At 43.5% G+C, this 23,835-nt stretch overlaps 2 protein-coding genes across 2 annotated transcripts; one reads left to right on the forward strand and one right to left on the reverse strand.

Moving 5' to 3' along the window:
• Positions 10,305 to 17,429, forward strand: LOC8084366 (serine/threonine-protein kinase tricorner). The gene is made up of 13 exons (XM_002454989.2): positions 10,305 to 10,679; positions 12,047 to 12,221; positions 12,438 to 12,521; positions 13,452 to 13,693; positions 13,778 to 14,021; positions 14,198 to 14,277; positions 14,385 to 14,469; positions 15,123 to 15,254; positions 15,348 to 15,461; positions 15,883 to 15,927; positions 16,355 to 16,436; positions 16,640 to 16,690; positions 16,782 to 17,429. Exons 1-13 carry the CDS (start codon positions 10,453 to 10,455, stop codon positions 16,868 to 16,870), a joined length of 1,650 nt encoding a protein of 549 aa, XP_002455034.1. The 5' UTR covers positions 10,305 to 10,452; the 3' UTR covers positions 16,871 to 17,429.
• LOC8078742 lies at positions 19,223 to 20,646 on the reverse strand. The gene has a single exon (XM_002457164.2). The coding sequence runs from the start codon at positions 20,564 to 20,566 to the stop codon at positions 19,895 to 19,897; it is 672 nt and encodes a 223-aa protein (XP_002457209.1). The 5' UTR covers positions 20,567 to 20,646; the 3' UTR covers positions 19,223 to 19,894.

The following is a 23,835-nucleotide window of genomic DNA, read 5'->3' on the forward strand; positions in this document are numbered from 1 at the left end:
GTAGCGAACCAGTCCTGTTAAGGTTGCGATGGTGGTTATTTCTGTCACCAACGGTGCGGCACAGGAGTACTAGTTTGTTTGAGAATTTGATGTATACGTTCCACTTTTCCTTTTCAGTTAAACTTCGATAAACATTCTTTCGTGGGTTCGATTTAATTCCAGCTGACACTCTCTCCTCCGGTTACCATGGCTTTGAACGGGTAGTGGTGAAAAACTGGGGATAGAGAGTGTCACTGCTAACGTCGAGTTCCAACAGAAGGATTCAGAAAACAGTCAAAATTTTGAAGCACATACTATATATCAATACTAAAATCAAGTCCACTTAAAAAAATAGTTTTTAGTTAGCCATCGCCACAAAGATAAATGCTCATGGAGAGTTGGAGATAAATCAAAATTAAGTTCTCGTATTAACACCATTAATCATCAAGTTAGTACGCACTAAGCGTAATAATGGACACTAAGTTCCAATATGTACAATCTCTAAAACACAAATGTGATGGTTTGACTCGAATATAATTGCATCGTTTCAAATTCCTAGACCTAATAAGTGAGGTTGACATAAACAACCTAAAGCACTTGCTAGACATAATAGGTGAGGTTGACATAGACAACCAAAGCGTACCTTATTTATGACCAAAGGAGTATGAATCATATTTGCATGTTTTCTTCATGCTAAAATGTTGGTTGTTCAAAGTTTTGTTCCAATTCAAATTGTTATACATTTTCTATATAAAACTAGTTAAGGTTAGAAAATTTTGACTTAGGAAAAACTAGACAACCTACTCCTTCAATTCGGTCCCCAAAAGAATATAAAATTCTCGTTTCACAAGGAACTAAATAAATACAAATTTGATCATATTTATATAGTAAGTTACTAATGTTTATGACGCCAAAAAAACACTATTAGTTTAATTATAAAATATATTTTCTTAGTAACCTTATTAACAAAATATAGCTATAATATTATTTTTTGTATATATTCAGTCAGATTTAAGGGAGTTTGGCTTGTCTTAAATTTTAAGATAGACGCGATATGTTGTTAGGACCACCCACCGACCATCGTAGATATCATTCTCTCCTGGTCCTGTCCACCGCTCGAGAATTTTGGAGGAAATAAAAGGCACTCTACAACGAAAAGCGCACGATTATTTCACTGGAGTGTACTGTATGTACTATTGCCTATTGACTGGGCTTCCCCGTTGTCACCATAGTGACCGCCGTTTTTTTCTCCAAATAGGGCCTTCTTTAGTTCACCATGAAAACCAAAAAAGTTTTCAAGATTTTCCGTCACATCGAATCTTGTGGCACATGCATGAAATATTAAATATAATCAAAAACAAAAACTAATTACACAGTTTAGTTATAAATCACGAGACAAATCTTTTGATCCTAGTTAATCTATGATTGGATAATATTTATCACAAACAAACGAAAGTGCTACAATACCGAAAACTTTTCACTTTTCGAAAATAAACGAGACCTACATTGGATCCAAGGCGACCACCATGCATTTCCGCCCCCTATTTCCCATGCTCCCACGGTGGCCGGCGGCACGGGTACGTGCGACGGGGACACCACACGTGTTTGTCTCCGGCTGTACGCGGACCCCTGCAGGCAGCATAGTCGCTCCAACTGTACGATCCGGCTTGAATTCACCTGCACAAACCGCATATTCGCCCTGAGCATTGACCGAAATGTTGTCAGTTAATGACTCGCTGGCCACGGCATCTTAAGCCGTTTTTGGCGAATTGTCGATGACGACCCGTCGCCCCCCACGGGCACAACGAGGGTGGCCACGTTGCAGCACAGGACGCGCTGCCGGTGGCACTTGCTCCTCCTTGCCCGGCCGCATTACGGACCACGTCGCGGTTCGTCCCTGTCTTTGGCCTTTGGCCTTGTTTACTTCGACCCAAAAATTTAAAATTTTTTAAGTTATCGTTATATCGAATCTTTAAACGTATACATAGAGTATTAAATATAGACAAAAATAAAAACTAATTGCACAGTTTAATTGGAATTGACGAGACGAATCTTTTAAGCCTAATTAGTCTATAGTGGAAAGTGCTACGGTGTCGTGAAATTTTTTCGTCCGGAAACTAAACAAAGCCTTTGTACATGCGACCTATGGCGCGAATCCACCACCCACGCAACTGCGCTCACGTTTACAGGCGATGCCAGTCCGTGCACAACGGCGACGGCGACGGCGAGGAGAGGAGGAAGTCCGGGTCTGAACTCGAGCCGGCTCCTGTTCCCAGAGCGGCTGGGGCAGTCCGGTACACGTCGTGTTCCAAGTCACGCATGCTTGCGGGCGTGGTGGATGGATCATCGTTGCACTGAGAGCTGCACGTACGGGAGACCGGTAAGAACACAGCGCCGCGACCGAGACAGACGACCCCGGTGGAGTCCCTGGTCGTAGCAGGAGGAAACCGGGGGCTCGGCTCGGCGACGGCGACGCGCCAAGGCTTGTGGTGACCGTGATCGTGACCGACCCACGCCCCCGCTCCAGCGCGCAAGCCTGCAGCATCAGCAGCGGGTGCGGATACTTTGGACGGCGCGGCGCCCGCTGATTCCTGTGCTTTTTTTTTTCCCACCCCAGTCTCGCCACATTTTCCCACTGGCTTTTGCGCTTTTCGCTGTGGCCTGTGGCTACGGAGGGAGACTCGGGAGACATGAGCAGCTCGCGCACCAGCTAGCGGTGTCGGCCGCGTGGGAGCGGTGCAGTGCAGGTCGTGGTCGTGCCGTGCCGGGGCGCAGCGCAGTGGAAATTCCCTGTACGCTATCGCGAGTTTTGACCCGTGCGTCCGTCCGTCCGTGGGAGCAGAGCAGGGCGGGCACGGCGCACGCTCGGCAGCGGCGGCGGCGGAGTGGCTGAGACGGCTCGCAAGGCCGCGCGCGAAGAGCCCAGCCCGGGTGAGGTTCGAGTGTTGATTGGCTTGTTTGGCTGGCGTGTTGGGGCCGGGGATCGGACGGAGCCGGCGAGGTGGAACCGGGGCGAGATCGGGTTGGGTCCTGGCTGCGGCCGCCGGCCGGCGAGCGGCATCCGGCGGGCTCCTTTTCATGCGGAGCGTACGGGGCAAGGGACCGTTCCCAACTGCCGATCATCATTCGCCAAAAGTGGCGGCGGCATCAGAGACCGGGATTGCACCATAAATTGTGTGTGTCCACGTCGCGTTTTCAGCACTTCTGCTCCAAATATTGGGCGCTGGTGGGAATATGGGATTAGGATTACCAGGACGGTGGAACTCTGAACTCTCCCGCGATGACAGAATTTTTTTTGTCTCCCTTCGATTGGTCTTCCATCACTGCCTGTTTCTCAAGGATCTCTTTTTTTATTTCATGCAGGAAATAGTACGCATGAACATGTCGCATTTTCAGGCCGTGTTTGTTCCGGAACGAAAAAATTTTACGATATTGTAGCACTTTCGTTTGTTTATATAAATTATTGTCCAACCATAAATTAACTAGGTTCACGTAAATTTCGATCGAAAATTTTGAAAAATTTTAGATTTTAGAATGAAAGTAAACAAGCCTCAAAGATCTTGCCGGAAAATGCACGTACTTCAAGAGAATGTGTGCATGTCCTGTCAATCAAAACCGGACAAACAAAAAGTTGAAAAATCTGAAAAACTACCCGGAAACGACACCGAAAAAGTGGAGACTACGGCCTTGTTTAGTTCCAAAAAATTTTGTAAAATCTTTTAGATTTCTCGTCATCAAATCTTTAGACGTATGCATGAAGTATTAAATATAGACAAAAAAATTAATTGCACAGTTTGATCGTAATTGATGAGACGAATGTTTTAAGCCTAGTTACTCAATGATTGAACAATATTTGTTAAATATAAACAAAATTGCTACAGTATCGATTTTAAAAAAAAAATTAAACTAAACAAGGCCTACCCGAGAACACGGGGCGGCAGCTGCCTGAAGCCCTGAAGTACGTGCGATCCGATCTGCTCGCCGAGTCCCAGAGGCCTATGGGAGCCAGGGATACCAAAGCTAGCTGGCCAGTAGGGAGGACGGGTAATAATTCTGATCAAATTTTCGTCTCCAATTTCTGAACTGACTCTTGTCGATTCTTGGACCGGTTCTTTCAATTGGACTGGCCTTGTTTACTTCGTAAAAATTTTCAAGATTCTCCATCACATCAAATCTTTGGTCGCATGCATAGAGCATTAAATATAGACGAAAATAAAAACTAATTGTACAGTTTACCTGGAATTTGTGAGATGAATCTTTTGAGTCTAGTTACTCCGTGATTGGATAATGTTTGTCAAATAAAAACGAAATGCTACAGTACCCAAAAACAAAAAAAATTTACGAACTAAACAAGGCCGCATCTCTTGTCTATTTTTTTGGACTATAGGAGTATATAACTTGCATTACCTGTTCATTATTTTCTTTTGGAGTTTGATTCAGTTTTTCTACGATGGAATCTCTCTTGTGTGTGTGTGTTAAAGTGAATTAAGTTTTATTTCAATCCACTTCAGTACATAGATTGAAATGTATAGACAAATTGGGTGCCTCGGGTTACCTACAAAGGAATCTCTCGTAGGGATCACATAAGCATGACATCGAAGAGGCTGCAATTTGAGGAAGTAGGAGGGCAGAGGTGCAGTCAAGTGGTTTGCCTAGAGGGTGTAGCTGTTGATGTCTCAAATATTCCGGTTGAAGAAGACAAGAAGCCACAAAACACGGCAGGAACAAGACAACAAAGAAGACATCGTGCATGGCTATGGTCAAGCTAAAGTTTAAATGTGTGACTACGAAACCAATGAACAATTTGCAGAGATAGAGCAGGTAAGGCTGGACCATAATCATGTGTTGCTCGCAGAACCAATAGAGACAAACAGAAGATGGCGCACAAGAACAAATCCTATGCTTCTAGATTAATGAATCTGTTTGTTTGTCTTATAAGCTATATTTTTTTTTGTGATAAATTAACGAACAATATTTTCAATTATGACTTTTTAGACAAAAGAACAGACAAATATGAGGCTACAAGAGACCCGATAAGTGTTGAAACATACTCCGTAGTTGCTAAGAATTTATTTTTTAACTCTTGTTGATATAATAGGTGCTTAGGTACAACTAATCACAACAAAGCAGCAAATATGAGGCTAGAGCATGATAATGATGTCACGACTCGGCGAGGGGCACCCGGACGGCTCCTTTCCTACGGAGCTTATGGCCTATGGGACAAGACGCAACCGATTGTTGGTCCGAACTTAAGGATCATTTTTCACCGAGGTGGCGGTGGCGACATTAGAAAGACAAGCACTGCATCAGAACATATTTCTTCCTCTTTAATTTCTTCTTCAAAAATTTTTGAATATTTTTATCTATTAATCTCTTCTTCAAATGTGAGAGTGCTGGGATTCCCAGTATGTGGCAACTTTGGTACGATCACAAAATATTTCTCTCCCCTCTATTGGTCTTCGAGCCCTGTCCTAAGCAAGTTTTTCTAGAACTCTTCTCATTTGCAAAATCACAAACAACTACTCTGACAACAGCAAAACAAATTAATCCAAAATATTTTGGAGAATTTGTATCAAATAAAAACGAAAATGCTACAGTATATAAGGCCTTATTTAGTTCCAAAAAATTTTGGGTAATTGACACTATAGCACTTTCATTTGTATTTGACAAACATTGTCTAATCATGGACTAACTAGGCTTAAAAGATTCGTCTCGTCAATTCCAACCAAACTGTGCAATTAGTTTTTATTTTCGTCTATATTTAATACTTCATGCATACATCTAAAGATTCGATGTGACGGAGAATCTGAAAAATTTTACAACTTTTTTTTGGCAACTAAACAAGGCCTAAAACCAAAATATTTTGGAAACTAAACAAGGCCTTAGTTATTGCAGTAGCTACCATTCACCTGGGCAGCTGCAGCCCAGCCCAAGACGAGAGACCGAGAACACGACCGGGCCCTCGGCCCTCGCTGCCTTGGATACTCGGATCTTGTCCATACAGGGAAATACATGGGCTCAGCGCAACAAGCAAAGGCATGAAGGCCGAATCTGAAACCCAATTGCTAATACAACAGCTTGCCCTCAAGCTGTTAATGTGAATATAGCAATCATCCTCCGGAAGCATTACTTGACATAATCAGTCTCATCATGATAGTATTCGTCACGGCTCCTCGAGCATGAGATGGTAGAATTGACTTTGTAGCAGCCATAAAGCCCTTTCCTGTCTTATAGATGACTCAACGCCTTCCTGAACTCGGACATGCAGATGCTTTAAATTTGATGATAGAATGAAACCCTTGGCAGAATGGCAGCACAAACGATGTATCAGAGAACTCACTAGCATAAATATCATCTACTAACCGCTGATAAGAGATACTTTCATTGCTGCTACTATTGCAATTCCTATGTGATAGAATCAATTGTGCAATAATTTGTTTATTGCAAGTGCTAGCAGCATACCCTTCACTAATGCCACCATATAACTCCCCACACTGAATTAGCAATTTTCTAAAGATTGAGCCTTGAGTGACCAGGATAAGGTCGTGGGAGACTAACCAGATAATGCTGATATTATTTAATCTCCTACATCAAGTTCTCCTTCACCAAGAGGTACCTGAATATGGTCTTGCCGCATCAGTATGGAATAAAGCTCAAAACTATGCATGCTCTTCTGGTTGTAGTCCTCCAAATGCACAACCATACCGACCCCAAGTCCAAGCTAGTGTACTATGTTAACAGGTGCATTAGTACTGAGCAATTGGTGTTTCGTTTGAAACTGGCCAAATATTGCTCAACACTTGGTGACCTCTAATGGACATGCACAAATCTGAGATACAGACCAAAACAACAAGGCCACCTGAGCATGCATTCAACACATACTTTATGTGTTTTTTTCTGCTAGCGAAGGGCCCTCTTTTGACGTTGGAGGCCCATGAAGAAAACACATTGGGCCTTCTCAGCCTCGCTGCGCCAAGCATCACGAAACGTCCATTCGACTGTCTTCCTCCCATAAACACTCGAAATACTACTATATTTTATCCAAAAAAGAGAAAATATTATTCTTCTTAGGAGGAGGAAAGGAATTTGACAAACAAATACCCGAGCGTTGATTGGCCTCTGTACGACGGGAGCCTGTCAATTGATCAAGTGAGCGTTGGCGGGTGGCGTTGCGCCATGGAAGACCGATATCATCACCACTTCGTCACCGTCTTGTGCGTGTGGGTCTCACTCTCATGTACTGCCGGAGCCGGGTGACCAACAACAGCTAACACCCAGTACCACCGGCCCGGTTCACCGGCACGTTGCAAATGCAGATGCGTGCGTGTGAACCTGAGCTCCCTCCTTTCCCGACACATCGCCACATCCAGGACGCCAGATCGCCGCGCGCACGAGTGCGGCGTGCAGGCAGGCAGCGCGGCGCGGCGAGGACAAGGCACGCTGCCGATCTGGACCCGTCCGTCCGTCCTCTGACCCCCACTCCTGCCCGGTCGCCACGAAGACGAAGACACAAAGACACAGTACAGTCTGCAGTAGTACTAGTTTAACACGTCGGATGGATCGATCGGAATCCAAGACAGGGATGACCTGTGAGATCTGGCATGGCAGCTGAGCGAGATCAGAGATGGGCATAGCGTAAAAAATTCCCGTTTCCTTGTGCTGGCTGGCATCTTGAGCTGGGCTGGCACGCACGCACCTGCCCTGCGGCCTGCGGGCGGCAGACGCAGACGGATCCGCCCCTCACCAGGCTGGCCGGCCGCATTATTTTCTCGCGCGGCGCGCCGAGGCCCCCTGCTTCCGGCGCGCCCCAACATGCCATTGCCATGCCATGCCGCGCCCTGCAGATCTCGCGGCTCGGCCACCGCACCGCACCGCACCGCACCGCACGAGATAATATTCTTCCGCGGGACCGCATCAGCAGCGCCGTCTGGTCATCGGACAAGGACGACGAAGCAGCCTGCCTGCCTGATGCATGCATCGATCGGTGCACCCCGGCCCGCGACACCGGCGCCGGATCCGTCCAAGGCGCCCGGTCCTTGTCCGGGAGATCGAACAAGAGAGGCGGAGGCCGGACCCGGACCGCCGACTCCGATTTGGTGCGGTGTGGTGTGGTGTGCCGAGCCGATCGACGCCCATGCATGGCGCCGTGTCAGCGTCACACGGATCCCATGGAGCCAGCGACCAAAACAGTTCTGCCTGCTCGTACTACTCCACTAGTACAGTTTATACGCTGCACTGTTTGGATCGGCTACCGAGCCACGATGTCATTATCGATACTAGGTTTCTTGTAAATTGTTGCTCCTATCGCTCGTCGAAAACGCAATGAAATGAAAACAAAAACACCTGGGAAATTCCCCTGCGGTTCCTGCTGGCCGGCACTTGATTGACTTCGCTCGATCTCGGTGTCAGCAGATCCAATCCAAACGTGTTGTGGTCATCATCAGAACCTGCAAGTCAACCCTGCCGGCAGTTGCTGCCTGGGTGCCTCGATCCCATTCCTCCTAGTACGTACGTACGTACGTACGTGCCACATCGTAAGCAGGCGGTGACCGAGACCGACCGACTGGATCCGGATCCGGGCAATTCGTGCAGGTCAAGCAGCGCGTGAATAAGTGAAGCCATAAGGCAGGCTGCCGGCCCCTGTTCGACAACGACGTGGCCTCGACCGACACGACAGCACGCCATCGATCTGCCGCGCCGTACGTACGCGCGCCCCGGCCCGTCGGTCGTCGGCGAGGCTCCATCTCGTACCGGTGCCGGTGCCGGTGCTCTCAACAAGCTTGTGCCAGGTTCAGCACACGGCCAGGCAGGCAGACAGAGATGAGAGGATAACACATCCAAGAGGGTAGATAGAGCAAGACATAAAATTACCGAATCATGGCACGCTTGTAGTAACAATTATCACTTTCCATTTCTGCAAGAGGATCGTCGGAGATCCCGCCATTATTTGCTTGCTTGCTTGCTGTAAGCAATCGAAGGTTCCATCATACAATAATCATGGCAATAACTACGTATCCGGGATGTCAGTTACTCACTATCACAGTCTCACTGCACTCATTAAAAAGGAAAAAAAAAAGAAAAAGAAAACCGCCATTATATGTTTACTGGGTCATAGATCAGGCAATGCATGGGGCTTCCCATGTGCAGTGTTGGACACGGCCACACGGGACACATGCTGAAGCTCACGGAGGCGAACCCACCGGGCACGGTCCACGTGCCCGACCAACACCGGGAAAAACTTTGACCCGGCCCATGCTGCTTCAGGTCCAGAACCCCATATCCTGTTTGATACAAAGGGCTTGTTTAAATGCGAAAACATTTTAGATTTTGATACCGTAGCACTTTCGTTTTTATTTGACAAACATTGTCTAATCATAGAGTAACTAGGCTTAAAAGATTCGTCTCGCGATTTACAAACAAACTGTGTAATTAATTTTTATTTTTACCTATATTTAATACTCCATGCATGTGCCGCAAAATTCGATGTGATGAGGAATCTTGTAAAGTTTTGAGTTTTTGGGTGCATCTAAACAAGGCCAAAGTGTTTTTAGAGTTTCGGAAAGTATATATATCACGATTCGATGAAGTATTTTAGTTTTGGCGTGCTATAAATAAAGTGTTTAGATGCATAAATAAAATTTATGGTTATGAAAACCATAGCACATCGACGTGTGTCCGTCCACCCATCGGATCGAAAACTCCAAAGCACGGAGGCGTGCGGCTCCTGAGATCGACCGGCATTTTTACGTGCAAAATGCATACAGCAACTCTCCACACGAGCACCCCAGAAGATACTCGCTCAAGCGCAAGCAAAGACAAAAACTTAAAATAAAAAAGAAAAAAAATTACTCCAGCTGGAAGCTGTACTACTAGTACCACCCACTTGCGCACCTGTCTCCAGCGTTCCTATTGGGCCTTGTTTACTTCCAAAAAATTTTGCAAAATATAAATAATAGCACTTTCGTTTGTATTTAACAAATATTGTCTAATTATGGACTAACTAGGCTCAAAAGATTCGTCTCGTCAATTCCGACCAAACTATGCAATTAGTTTTTATTTTCATCTATATTTAATACTCCATGCATACGTCTAAAGATTCGATGTGACGGAGAATCTGAAAAATTTTGCAAAATTTTTGGGAACTAAACAAAGCCTTGGTGGACCGAGCTTGCTTACGCCTAGGCTTAGCTTAGCTCTCCCTCTCCCCCCACCATTTCATATTTTTCCCCTCTAACCTCACACGAAAAAAATCCGATTAGTTAACGCGATCCAGCGCTGTATATAAACCGGCCCCCGCGCGCGCTTGCGACAAGCATCATCGCCCCCATAGAGAGAGGAGGCCCAGACACCGAGGGGGAAAAAGGAGAACAGCCGCTGAGAGAGAAAGAGAGAGGGACAGCTAGAGAGAGAGAGAGAGAGGGACTGCCAGCGGTGCAGGGGGTGGTGGTGTGGGGTGTGGTGGTGGTGGTGGGGATGGAGAGCGAGATGGCGGACGCGCCGGCCGCGGCGGCGATCCCCGCCGCTGAGCCGCTCGCGGCGGTGGCGGAGGAAGGGGAAGGGGACGCGGAGAAGGGGGCGGGGGCGGGGGCGGCCGAGGCGGTGGGGTCCACCCTCACCATGGAGCGCGTCGCCGCCGCGAAGAAGTTCATCGAGAACCACTACCGCTCGCAGATGAAGAACATCCAGGAGCGCAAGGAGAGGTAACTGTCAACCGGCCCCGCTGATCCGATCTCCATCTCCCGCACGCGCCCGCGGCCACGGCTTGCTCGCGCGCGGGCGGCTGGGCTAGATCTCGCGCGCTGCGAGCTCGATCGAGGTGTCTGAGCTGGGGTTGGCCGTCGTCCGAGCTCCCGCCGCTGGAGCTTGCCCGTCCGGGCTGCTGGTTTTGGGCGCCAGCTTCTCGCTGCTTGCTTCTGGAATGCAGGCCACGTTGTACTAGTTCTAGAATAGCCTGTGGTGTGGTGCAACGTTATAGGGAATTGACGCCTCTGCCTGCAATTTGAGGCCCGAGGTCCACGTCGCATGGTTTAGGGATGATTGATAGTTCCATCACGGGGAGGACGGTAGAGCTGGGTGCACTAGTTATTTTTGAATGCTTAGTGTCTGCTAAATGCATCAGGCAAAGTTAGTTCAAATTGCTCGCATGGAGTAGTTCTTTTGGCGCTAAGAGCTGTTATGCTGAGCTTCTAGTGCTCCCTGACATCGGAGTTGTTTGTGTTGGTTTCAAATCACTATTAGCCTGATAGTTTTGGTGTAACTAGAACATGTCCCCTGCTGCTTGTGAACTGAGAGTGGACTATTTGGGCATTCTCATTTCTCATGGTCTTTCCATTAATAGGCAGTGTATGATGATGCATACTCTTTAAAACACACTTGTTCTATTAATCATGCTAGAAATTAACTTATGGAAATCATTCATTAATTATTATACATCACAACATTTCCAGCTTTGGCTTACCTTTCCTTTTTGTACCTAGGGGAATAGTTGATCCCTGTTTCCCTTTTTGTTGACAAGGAAACAATGCATCAGATGCCAGCTGTATAAATACATTCCTGAACATTAAATGGATATGTAGTGAAGTAGAATTATTTTCTATATACATACTACCTCTGCACCCCCCCCCCCTAAAAAAAACTTGATGTTTCAGGATTTTTAGGACAGATTAGTGCTCAACATTAATTAGTCAAGCCATACTAATGAATGAATAAGTCCCTCATTAGAGAAATGCTTGGAGGCATGTGCAGGCTGCAATCTCAAGCTGATATGTGACAAAGCTTTTGTCCAAGAGCTAAAACATCAAGTTTTCTGAGACATAGGGAGTATGTATCATGGGGACACACTTTTCATATGTTGATCTTTTATTGTACTAAGCATGCCATTGATTTTTGACCTACTACCTCTGGTGCTTGATCGTGATATTGTTATTTGTTGGCCTTATCCTTTGACATTCCAGTTTATTGTAATCAGATTGCCTTTTACCCTGAGGTCATGAGTTTATGACCTTTATTTGAAGAGGGTGCATCTTTTATTCACATCTTATGACTTACAAAATTTAATGCATTGCAGGCGCTTTAGATTGGAGAGACAGCTAGCTTCTTCTCAAGTTCCCAAGGAGCAGCAAATCAATTTAATGAAAGATCTTGAGAGGAAGGAAACTGAATACATACGACTTAAAAGGCACAAAATTTGTGTGGATGACTTTGAGCTGCTCACGATTATTGGAAGAGGTGCTTTTGGAGAGGTCTGCAAACTGAATTTTCGTCATATACTTTTCCACATGTACCTATGTCCTATTTATGGCAGTGAATTTAGTTAGTTGCACTAATTTTCTATGTCCATAAATGCTTAAACTCAAGGGAAAGCATGACATGTTCTCTTTGAGATGTGACAACTGTTGCTTTTACCTTTATAGTAACTTATTACTGAGATTTTGTGCTGTTCATAATGTATATGACAGGTTCGATTGTGTCGAGAGAAGACCTCTGGCAACATTTATGCAATGAAAAAGCTCAAGAAGTCTGATATGGTTGTCAGGGGCCAAGTAAGATAGCTTGCATTTCTGGCTATTTTTTATTTCTGTTTTGGAGTTATATTGGCTCTATTGACTGGTTTATATTTCATCTACATACCTGATTGAAAATATTAATTATGTGAAAGTGCCTTTTTCTATTCTGTGAGTTCATTTTCATCTAGTATACTTCTATCCTATCTCTGACAACCAACAGACAGCGGAATAATGAATCAGTAGAATAACTAATGCGTCCATTTACGTTAGTTTCCTGCGAAAGCGAAACCCACATCCCACAGTTTCTCTCACCAAAAGCATTAATTTATAACTGTTTGAACTTCTTTTTGTTGATATAACTATAAAATGATGTGTGAGAGAACCATGAAATTGAAAGCACTAGTGCTGCAAGGGTCAATTTTGCTGAGCTTGGTCTTATCATCCAGAGGATATTTTTTTTTTCTGAATTATCCATTTAGTTGGCATGTTTTTGATTATCTTAATTCAGTGACCATGAACTTTGTTTGAGATCAGGCGAACACTTGATTTTATTTGGATGACAAATGTTTCTCAGATGAACCTACCATTGTTGTTCAATTCTATTATGTTTAATAAAATCACATATCAAGTGTTGCATCATAGTTGTCAAAATCCTTAGAAATTTGCCTTGACAATGCTTCAGATACTCTGCTAAAGAAAATTTACTAGCTTGAGATCTAACCATTCATGACATGATGTTTGCTATTAAAGGCCCTGCTGTTTTGTTTGCGATGAAATCTCTTTTGATCAGAATCACTCTGATGTTTTTCAAGAGACCATTTAAAAATTGATTAATCAAGGCCCTGCCGTATTGTTTGTGATGAAATCAAAATTACTCTGGTGTTTTTCAAATGACCATAAAAAAACAATTTCCGTCCATTATTGGAGAGTTGAGTTAATGGAGTTCTTTATTATTATCTCTATTAGGTGGAACATGTTAGAGCTGAAAGAAACTTGTTGGCCGAAGTTGCTAGTCACTGCATTGTGAAGCTTTACTATTCTTTCCAAGACACTGAATACCTTTACCTTATTATGGAGTACCTTCCCGGTGGTGATATCATGACCCTTCTCATGAGAGAGGATACCTTGACTGAACATGTGGCGCGGTTCTACATTGCTGAGACAATTCTTGCTATCGAATCCATCCATAAACATAACTACATCCACAGGTTACATATCTTTGTTTAAAGCACCTAATGTATTGTGGTTCTACCATTTTGCTGATTTATATATTTGGTTTGTTATTGTTGCAGAGATATTAAGCCTGATAATTTGCTTCTAGATAAGAATGGTCACATGAAGCTGTCAGATTTTGGGCTGTGCAAGCCAATTGATTGTTCGAAGCTCTCAACTTTGAATGAAGATGAACCCATGGGAGATGACAACTTGAGGGAATCAATGGATATTGATAGTTCCTTGTCTGATACAGCAAATGGTAGAAGATGGAGAAGTCAACACGAACAGCTTCAACACTGGCAGATGAACAGGAGAAAACTGGTATACATATGTACAGTTACCTATTGGGGATGGCATCAATCTTTATGATTTTTATTTTGCTTGGATAATATCTCGTAGCAATCCTTACCAGGAAGAGAATTGATACTCTTTGTGTACAATGTACAACATGATTGCTTCTTATTAGCTTTTCTTACTTTGAATTTATGTTTATGCAGGCATTCTCAACTGTTGGGACACCAGATTATATTGCTCCAGAGGTTCTGCTAAAGAAGGGATATGGAATGGAATGCGATTGGTATACTTTGTTGGAATAATGTTTACATAATCAAGTTAATGCCAAGGTGCTTATATGTGTCTTCAATTTTAATAACTGGTATTTATTGTTCTCTGTTTTATTCCCAGGTGGTCTCTGGGCGCGATCATGTATGAGATGCTAGTTGGGTATCCACCATTTTACGCCGATGATCCAATAACTACATGCCGAAAGGTTTGTTTTTCATTGGTGTTTCATTGGCTCAGTTCTATAATTGTATGTTCTTAATATAGTTTGCTGAATGTTATTTGGCTTAGGCGAAGCTTATAGGCTTGTCATCAAAATAAGGCTAAGTTAGCACAAAAAACTGCTTTAGCTCATGCTGTGAGGTGATACCTAATTACTGCCACTGCATACCTGCATCTTATAGGGCATAGTGTACCCAGTCAGTTTATGGATAGTGTCCAATAGGTTAGCTTCAAGCTGGGTCATTAGGGAAATTAAGTCCCATTAATATCATGACAACTTCTCAAAGTTGCAAATCTTAGCCATAAACGATGTTTTCTGCATTTTATTGGAAACATGTAAAATGCAGGATTGATTTTGATGCATACTACTAAACAGCACTGTATCATTCTGCTAAACTGAAATTTTATGCATAGATCCAATATCCAATGATAGAAGAGACATGGTTCTTTTGATCTCATAATCAGATATGATTCATAAAAAGATAAAGAAATTTTAGTGGTGTTTTTCTTTGTTGTCTTCAATTTTAGGGATATATACAACATGTTTACCATTCTTGCACATCAGCCTCATGAATAATTGCAAGCTTATCCTGCCTCTTTTTGGAGTGTTACACTGATATATATTTCGCATTTTTATAGATTGTGCACTGGAGAAACCATTTGAAGTTTCCTGAGGATGCAAAGTTGTCAAATGAAGCAAGAGATCTCATTTGCCGGTTATTATGTGATGTTGACCACAGGATTGGCAGTGCAGGGGCAGATCAAATAAAGGTAGCGCCTGTCACAGGAAAAAATAACTTTTAGTTCTTGTCTTGTTTACTGTGTTTCTTGCTATGTTTACTAAATGTTCTCCTTTACAATTAGGCACATCCTTGGTTCCGAGGAGTTGCATGGGATAAACTTTATGAAATGGAAGCAGCATTTAAGCCTCAAGTAAATGATGAACTGGATACACAGAATTTCATGAAATTTGAGGAAGTAAGTGAATCACTTTGCACTTATTTTTTTTTACTGCTCTACAATTCTTTAAATTGTACACTTAAGTCCATCTGATGCTACAGTGATAGGTTTACTCTTGTTCCTGCTTTGGATTCTTCAAAATGTAAACTTTGTCAATCAACAAACTATTGCCTTCAGAATATGGCATGTAATTAATTGAAAGAGGCCGCTCGTATTATTTGATTGATTTTCTTGCATTTTATTCCACCTTCAAGGAACATTTAAATATTTTCATGAATGAGGCTATGTCTGTAACTATGTTTTTGTTCATATTTGCTTGACTATATGGATGCCTAAGTTTCTGCTTTCTGAGCTTGGCACTATTTTTTACTTTCTTGTATATTTTTGTTGTTAGCTCATGAGTCATTTCTCCAACTTATTTCATTATTCTCTGTGGCAGTTGGAAAATCCTCCGGCCAAAACAGGCTCTGGGCCTTCAAGAAAGGTATGCATGTATATTCAGATTCAGAAACTAGTGTAAAAAACACTTGTTAGTGTGCTGTGTAACTGTTTTCCTTAGTTTATTTTCATCAGATTATGATTGTCTCACACCCTCTATTCATGTTGATACAAGCTGTCATGACAAAATTAGGTGGATTATGTTTATACTGGATTATCCATATTCTTATGTATTTTAGAAGTACAGAACAGTAGATCATACTAGTATTACTGCTGTAAGGTATAGGATTAATCCGTTGCCTAACAATGGTTATATAAGCTGCTATTTAGAAATGCTTTTGCACCAGTCACCTCGAATTTAAACACCTGCCTGTCTTAGTAGAATTTATGTTCAATTCGTCTTAGATATATACATCTTTTTTTTTTCCTTTGCATTCTCAGTCTTATGTATCTTTTATGGAACAAATCTACAGATGATGCTAAACTCCAAAGATCTGAGCTTTGTGGGGTATACATACAAAAACTTTGATGCAGTGAAAGCTATAAAAATTTCAGGTTTGTCTCCTTAATCCTTATGACATCAGTACTCATCAAGTTGTGTGTTGATTGTTGAATTCTGCAAGCAGTCATTTTTTCAGGAACCTTAATGTTCCATTGAATTACCAGTATTTACATGCTAGGTGTCAATGGCATCTAAATGGACATTATGCTCTAATGTTACTTCTGAACTGAAAGACTGAAACTATAAATGCATGCAGATCTGCAAAGGAATTCATCTCTAACAAGGCCTTCCATTGGTTCGATATTCGGTAACATATACTTCTGCCAGTGACATGTAACCTCTATTTTGATTACATCCTGCATCTACTCTTATCTTATTCGGTATATTATCGATCTCAGGTCCACCAGGCATGGATTCTCCCATGGAACCAAACGGGAGGGACACACATATGCACACAGTTTCATCTGGTGATCCAATGATTCCCTAACCTGCAGTGCTGTTTGACCTCAGCAAATTTCCGAACTAAATCAGCATGCACGCCTGGATGATGTGGCTCCAGCTGGACAACCTGCTCATTTTTAGCCAGGTTTCTGCTTTTCTTAATCGTGGGCAAGCGATCTGTAGAAATCCACCAAAGCTTCTAGTTGTACAATAGTATGCCACCGACTTTAACAAAGGTCCCATGTACTAAGGGCTCATCAGACATGGGGGCAGGTTTTTTTGGAGAGATTGCACCTTGCGGCTGGCTGCCCAGGTTGGCAGAGCAAATTGCGGCCTTCTCTTGTGGCAGTTCCCGGTCCGCTAACATTTGATCATGGGAGGGAAATAAGATGGTGTTGTTGCGGCAGGAATTCTCATGGGTGAGTTAGTGGTGTTGTTGGTGTTTGATATGTATCAGGAATTTTTCCCATTTGAAGTAGGGTTTTCTGTTAGAGTTGTAGCTATTTACAAGGAACATACTTTTACAGCAATATTTCTCATTGATGTATGGAAAACGCGTCCTTGTTCGTTTGAGCTTATCAGCCGAATCTACTAGCCATTTAACAGTGTTTTTCTTTTACAATAAATCAGTCAGTAGTACTTTTTGCTATGGTTATCAGTCATATTTTGGAGATGGAAGTTCGATCTAACTTCTGTGCTTCAAATATGATTCATCCAATATTTTCAGATCGGCGACGATAAAATGAGGGAGGGAGGCAGCCATGGGGGCCTGTTCGCTAGTTTGAACAATTATAGCTGAAATTATTGTTGGCTGATTTATTTTGAGAAAAAAACATTGTTCGGTGGCAGAAAAAAAATATGGGCTACGCTGCGCCTCTGTGCACCCGCCTTGAAATTTGTCGGCGACGTGTCCAATAACATGGCCCGCATCAGCGCCGGTTTAGAGATGGGAAGGGCGCGGCGGGACACGCATTGAGCAGCCATCTTCTTTTCACCGTTATACCTGTTCCTTTTCTCTGCTAAAAAAAACTGTTCCTTCCTTTTGTTTTCAGTATATAATCTATATTCAATATAAATATGTGCTAGCCAATTTCATCTAAAATTGGATGGTTTTTTTTTTTGGTGGTCGGTTTCATCGGCAGATAGATTCCACTCCACCTAGAGTGGTCGGTTTGGTGGGGTTTAGGGTTTAATAAAACTCAAAGGTGTTTTATGGTTATACTGCAACCGCAGCACAAGTACTCAAGCTCGATGGTTGTATCGTTCCTTTTTTGTTTTCCGTGCCGACATCCTCCCGACTTCTTTATTTTCTAAACCCTTTTTTATAGAAAAATTAACATTTATACCTCTAGACAACCTTATTTCGAATATAGACGCAATATCTATGCTGTGATGTTTGGCACCGAGGTTGTATGGCTCAGTGCCACAGGTTTAGGCGCTACATTTACTGTTAAGTCCTCTATAATGTAGCATAGTTAGGTGAGTCGTGGCGCCAACCTTAGCGCTAAGGGTCTGTTTAGATCCTAAATCTTTACATCCCAAAACTTTTGGTTGTAAACTTTACATTCAAATATGTGTTTAGATGCTTCCTAAATTTGTTTGGTCTGCAAGACACATGACACGGGTCCTTAAGCAAGTTTACACAGTTTTAGGGCTTGTCCTAAATTTCAAATCTTTACAGCCAAGTTTTACAAGCTCCTGTTTAGATCCATTCTTCTAAAAAGTGCTCATTTCTCCAAAAGTTTTGGCTGTTTGGCTGTATCTAAACAGGCCCTAAATGGTATGGCGCCGAGGTTTGGGCCAAAAGCCAGCAGCCCACTCAACCTACCGTTTTCTTCCTTCCAACGTGTTTTCTTTCTTGTGAAAAAATTAACCATGAATTGTTTTAAAAAAAGTTAACACACCTGTTCGCTTGAGCTTATCAGTCGAATCTGCCAGCCATTCAACAATGTTTTTCTCTTATAACAAATCAGTCAACAATACTTTCTGTCATGACTTATCAACCAAACATACTTTCTGTCATGGCTTATTAGCCGTTGGACCTAAGTGATTCGGGACAAAAAGCTAATAGATTTGTGGTGTATTTTACTCTTTTTATTAAATCAGTTAATCATGTGGTTTCCCCTCGTTTTCAGTTGGAGCTAGCTAGGACCTAGGAGTAGCTAGGACCTTAGGCCTTGTTCAGTTGGAAAATTGTTGAGATTTCAAGTACTGTAGCACTTTTGTTTGTATTTGACAAATATTGTTCAATCATGAATTAACTAGGCTCAAAAGATTCGTCTCACAAATTACGGGTAAATTATATAATTAGTTTTTGTTTTCGTTTATATTTAATACTTTATGAATGTGTCGTAAGATTCGATGTGACAGTGAATAACTTTTGGCATTTTTTTTTGGGAACTATAAACACAAGGCATCGTACAGCTCACTGGCACCCACAATTCGGTAGTACTAGTCCGTAGTAGTCAGGATTTCAAATTTGACCACAAGCGAAGTGAGCAGCTAGGACGAGGACAGCACATACACGTTTCCATCCACCGAATGTTCTAACCCCTAACAAAAAGCATGCATGCAGCCATGCACCGATGGCGATGGATGGAGGGAGAGGCTCCGGGCATATTCCGTTCCGGGAACATGCATGAGCGGCGGCGCCGCGCGCATGGCGGAATCGACGTGCCGCCGGCCGGCTTCATCACTGATGAGCGCGGCTTGGACTCGGAGCGGAGGTGCATCGAATTGGACGCCGTGTGGGTCTGTAAAAAACATCTGTACACGAGTCTGTACAAAAACATCATCTGTACACCATGCACGCCAGCGGCCGGCGGCTGCCGATCGACGACCCGCAAGCCGCCGCGTGTGGACTCTCCATGTCCACACGTACGTATACACGAGAACACGGATCTACCAATACTGTACACGAATCGTTATCAGGAAACTGTGAACATAATAATAATGCATCCTCTGCCCAAGTCAAGGTCAAGTCCACGTCCACCATATATACCCACGGCCGGCCAGCCGAGCTAGGCTGACGATCGATGCCCATGGGGGCACGCGCGGCCGGGGCCTGCAACTAGGCAGCAGGCATCATGCACACGCGCAGCGAGAAGGCGACGACCACGGACGCCACGGCCACCACCATCCCCCACTTCTGCACCCTGGCCACCGCCGCCTGGCCGGGCCTCGCCACGATCGAGAACATGGACAGGCCCAGGCTCGAGAAGAAGCCGAGGCTGATGAACGCCATGTCGGCGCTGTACAGCAGGGGGTGCTGCCCCGCCGACGCCGCCGGTGGAGCGGCGGCAGGACCGGTCTGCTGCTTGTTGCTGGGGAGGTTGGCGAACAGCACGAGCGAGGCGGACGCGACGAAGAGGCAGACGGTCTGCACGCTCTTCCCCACGCGCCTCGACTCTGCGTCGACCAGCTCGGTGGCAGCCGGCTCCTCCTGGCCCTCCGCCGCCGGTCCTTCGGGGGCGGTACCGGTGGGGGCCAGTAGCGTCGTCGTCGTCCCCGCCTCGATGTCGAACGGTGCAGCAGGCGCCGACTCTGGCGCTTGCGGCGGAGGAGGAGCGGCGGCCTCCTGCTCGGCGTCGTGCTCGTGCAGTAGGCTGGTCCGGTCGTTGAAGGAGCCGGTGAAGCTGAGCAGGCGGGTGATGAAGCCGCCGTAGCTGCTGTTGGTGGTGGAAGCGAAGGAGGACGTGATCCGGTGAAGCGCCGGCCGGAGGATCATGTTAGAGAAATCCATGAGTTCCCAGCAGCTACACACAGATGTCCACTTCACCGTACCAACACTACAGGGCTACCGCTACCAGTAGCTACTAGCTAGTCTAGCGCTAGCACTTCAGTTGCCACTGTATTTGGTGTATTTATAGAGAACCCTAGCCTTCTACTCAGACCTTGTTTAGTCCACCCAAAAAACAAAAAGCTTTTAAGATTTCTCGTCACATCGAATCTTTCGGCACATGCATGAAGCATTAAATATAAACGAAAATAAAAACTAATTGTACATCTGTAAATCGCGAGATAAATTTTTTGATCTTAGTTAGTCCATAATTGAAGAATATTTGCCACAAACAAACGACAGTGCTACAGTAGCAAAATTCAAAATCTTTTCACATCTAAACAAGGCCTCATATCGTGTGGTTGTGCAATTTTTATCCATCCCAAATCAAGGTAGGCGGGCTTGAGTTTTCTTTAATTTTGCTGAGTTCCATTTCTCAAAAAAATCTTGGTAAATTCTCAATAACATCTGACGTTCCTATGATGTGCATCTTACGTGAACATGAGCGACTACTAATTAAGGGGTTGTTTGGTTTCCTCGGGTAAACTTTACCGCCCGTCACATCAAATGTTTGGACACATGCATGCATGGAGCACTAAATATAAACTATTTATGAAACTAAAAACATAGCTAGAGAGTAAGTTACGAGACGAATCTTTTGAGTCTAATTAGTCTATAATTAGACAATAATTTTCAAATAAGACGAAAAGACTACCGTACCTATTAAACTTTACCAACCCCAAGCAAACACCCCATAAGATATATAAGGTAGAGTAAAGAACCTGCATATACTACATGGGAACGAACATAATAAAATATTCCCATCAGGTCCCAACAGTATAAAAAAATTGAGTTGGTTTGCAGGAAGACAAGCAAGATTGCCGAATTTCAGCATGAGTGCATTAGTTCTCTTACCGACAGAGAAAAATTAATTATCTTGTTTAGTTCTCAAAAATTTTCAAGATTTCCTGTCACATCGAATCGTGCAATGCATGCATGATGCATTAAATATACATAAAAACAAAAACTAATTGCACAGTTTATCTGTAAACCGCGAGACGAATCTTTTAAATCTAGTTACACCATAATTGGACAATGTTTGTCAAATAAAAACGAAAGTGCTACAGTGTCGTTTTCTAAAAAATTTTGCAAACTAAACAAGGCAAGATCAAAGAAAATCTACATGTCAAAATTGAGCGGTAGCGGTAGCAGCCTTGTCGGCTATCAGGTCACTTGTCTAGTCAACGACGCCATTGACCTCTGCATTTTTATGGAAAATAGCAATTACTTCATCACTCAAAGTCTCAAACAAACTATTAGACAGTTAGGCCATAAATTAAACTAACAGGGGAGTTGGCCAGTAGTGGACCTCAAGATTCTCAACGTCGTCATTAGCAATGCAAACTAAATCAAGAGGTACCTACATCTTGTGGATCAGATTAGAATGAAGCACACACATGCACCGACGGCTACTTGCAGTGAAGCCTCTCCAGCATGCTTTGCAACTCGCTCGCGGCAGTTGCTGCTCTAGCATCCTAGAGCTAGCTAGTCACACAACTCTTCCAGTTCCAGCCATGGCTCCTCTCTCTTAGCTTGCAGCCAGTGCAGGCCCAGTGCACCAAACGGACGGACTCGTTACAGTTAATTACATGGTCTCGTGCTTGTGGGTTGTTTGAGTGATTGAGTCAACTGTAAAAGTACGTAGTTGTGCCGGCCCTCATCATCTGAAAAAAAAAAAGAATTGGGGCATGCAACAGCTGGGGAGTGCCTGGTTGTCTCCGCTAACCCGGTCGAGAAAAAAAAAGAGCATTCAGGTCATGGGTAAATTTCACGGAAGCTTAGGTTAGTCTCAATGTATATTTCCATGGCACCAGTTACTAAGAGTATAAACTACCGAGCCGTTTCATGGGGATGAAACTTCTCTCTCATCTGATAAAACTCCTTCATTTAATGATCCTGTCAAGTCAGCAATTTTGTTTATGTAGCATCCTATTTAATGTGCATGACACTTTCATAAAACATGCATTAAGACTAGCCTTATACTACATATGAAGTTATGAACTGGATGGGACCTTCATTGATGATGAGGCCAACGTGGGCCTGCCCCGGCTAAACAGCCGAGGAATAGTAGTCCTGCAACCAGGAAACAAAGCTGCAAGAAAAAACTTAGCTAGAACCATCGTCTGCCCCGGCGGAAAGATAGAGTCATTAGCGAACCACAATCCCTTTTTGGGGGAATGAATTTTGATTTGATTTCTTCCATGCCGGCCGGCTTAATAATATATGTAATATTATAAAATAATAAATTCGATTCAGTTTCGATCAGTGACATGAGCGAGACAACGTCAGCACCGCGGGCTCATCTCTCGTCATCGGGCACGCTACGTGCCTGTACGGCCGGCTATACCGTAGCTTCAGCTCGAAGCGCATCGTCCTTCAATTTCCATCGTCGATCATCGCTGCCAAAAAAGAAAAGGAAATGTTGTATATTAACCTAATAAAACACAGCAGCCACATGTGCACGCACATTGACAAATCCTGTGTATGCACCAATCAAAACCGTTTGCTTAGTCGTTCCATTTGCTGTGGCCGGCCGGCCTGTGGATTATAATTATATAGTACTAGTACTCCAGCTCTCAACACACGTGTAGCAAATCGCACCGTACCGTCGTTTTCCTGTAGGTCGTTGTCGTTGATCAACGTACAAGTACAATACCCGCTCAGCTCCATCTATTTATGTATATGTGGAGCCTCAATTACATTGGAGATTTATTTTAGATTCTCTTGCATGCAGATCAGTAGGGCGGGCGCGTAGTAGTACATTGGAGTGTACTACTAGCTAGCTGCTGGGCCGACTTCGGGGTCAAATTAATGTGCGTGGTGTGGACACGGTAGTTCTGGCCGGTTCGGTTCTACTACAACCGTACCACCCATATCCCCATCCCATCGTGAGTACATTTTTTTACTAATACAATTCATATTCATATTTGACCATTTATTTTATTTTATTTTTTTACAAATAATAAAATAAATAAATTATTAAAAAATATATTTAACAATAAAATAATTCATAAAAATAAATAATATTTATTAAATTTTTTGAATAAAATGAACGGTCAAACATGAATCATAAAAATCAAAGAAAGACGTTTATTTGTGGGACGGAGAGAGTACTCTATTATTACTTTATTGTTTATTAGTTGCAAAAAATTTTACAAAATAAACACGCACTA

Source organism: Sorghum bicolor, chromosome 3, assembly GCF_000003195.3.
Source record: "Sorghum bicolor cultivar BTx623 chromosome 3, Sorghum_bicolor_NCBIv3, whole genome shotgun sequence".
NCBI lineage: Eukaryota > Viridiplantae > Streptophyta > Magnoliopsida > Poales > Poaceae > Sorghum > Sorghum bicolor.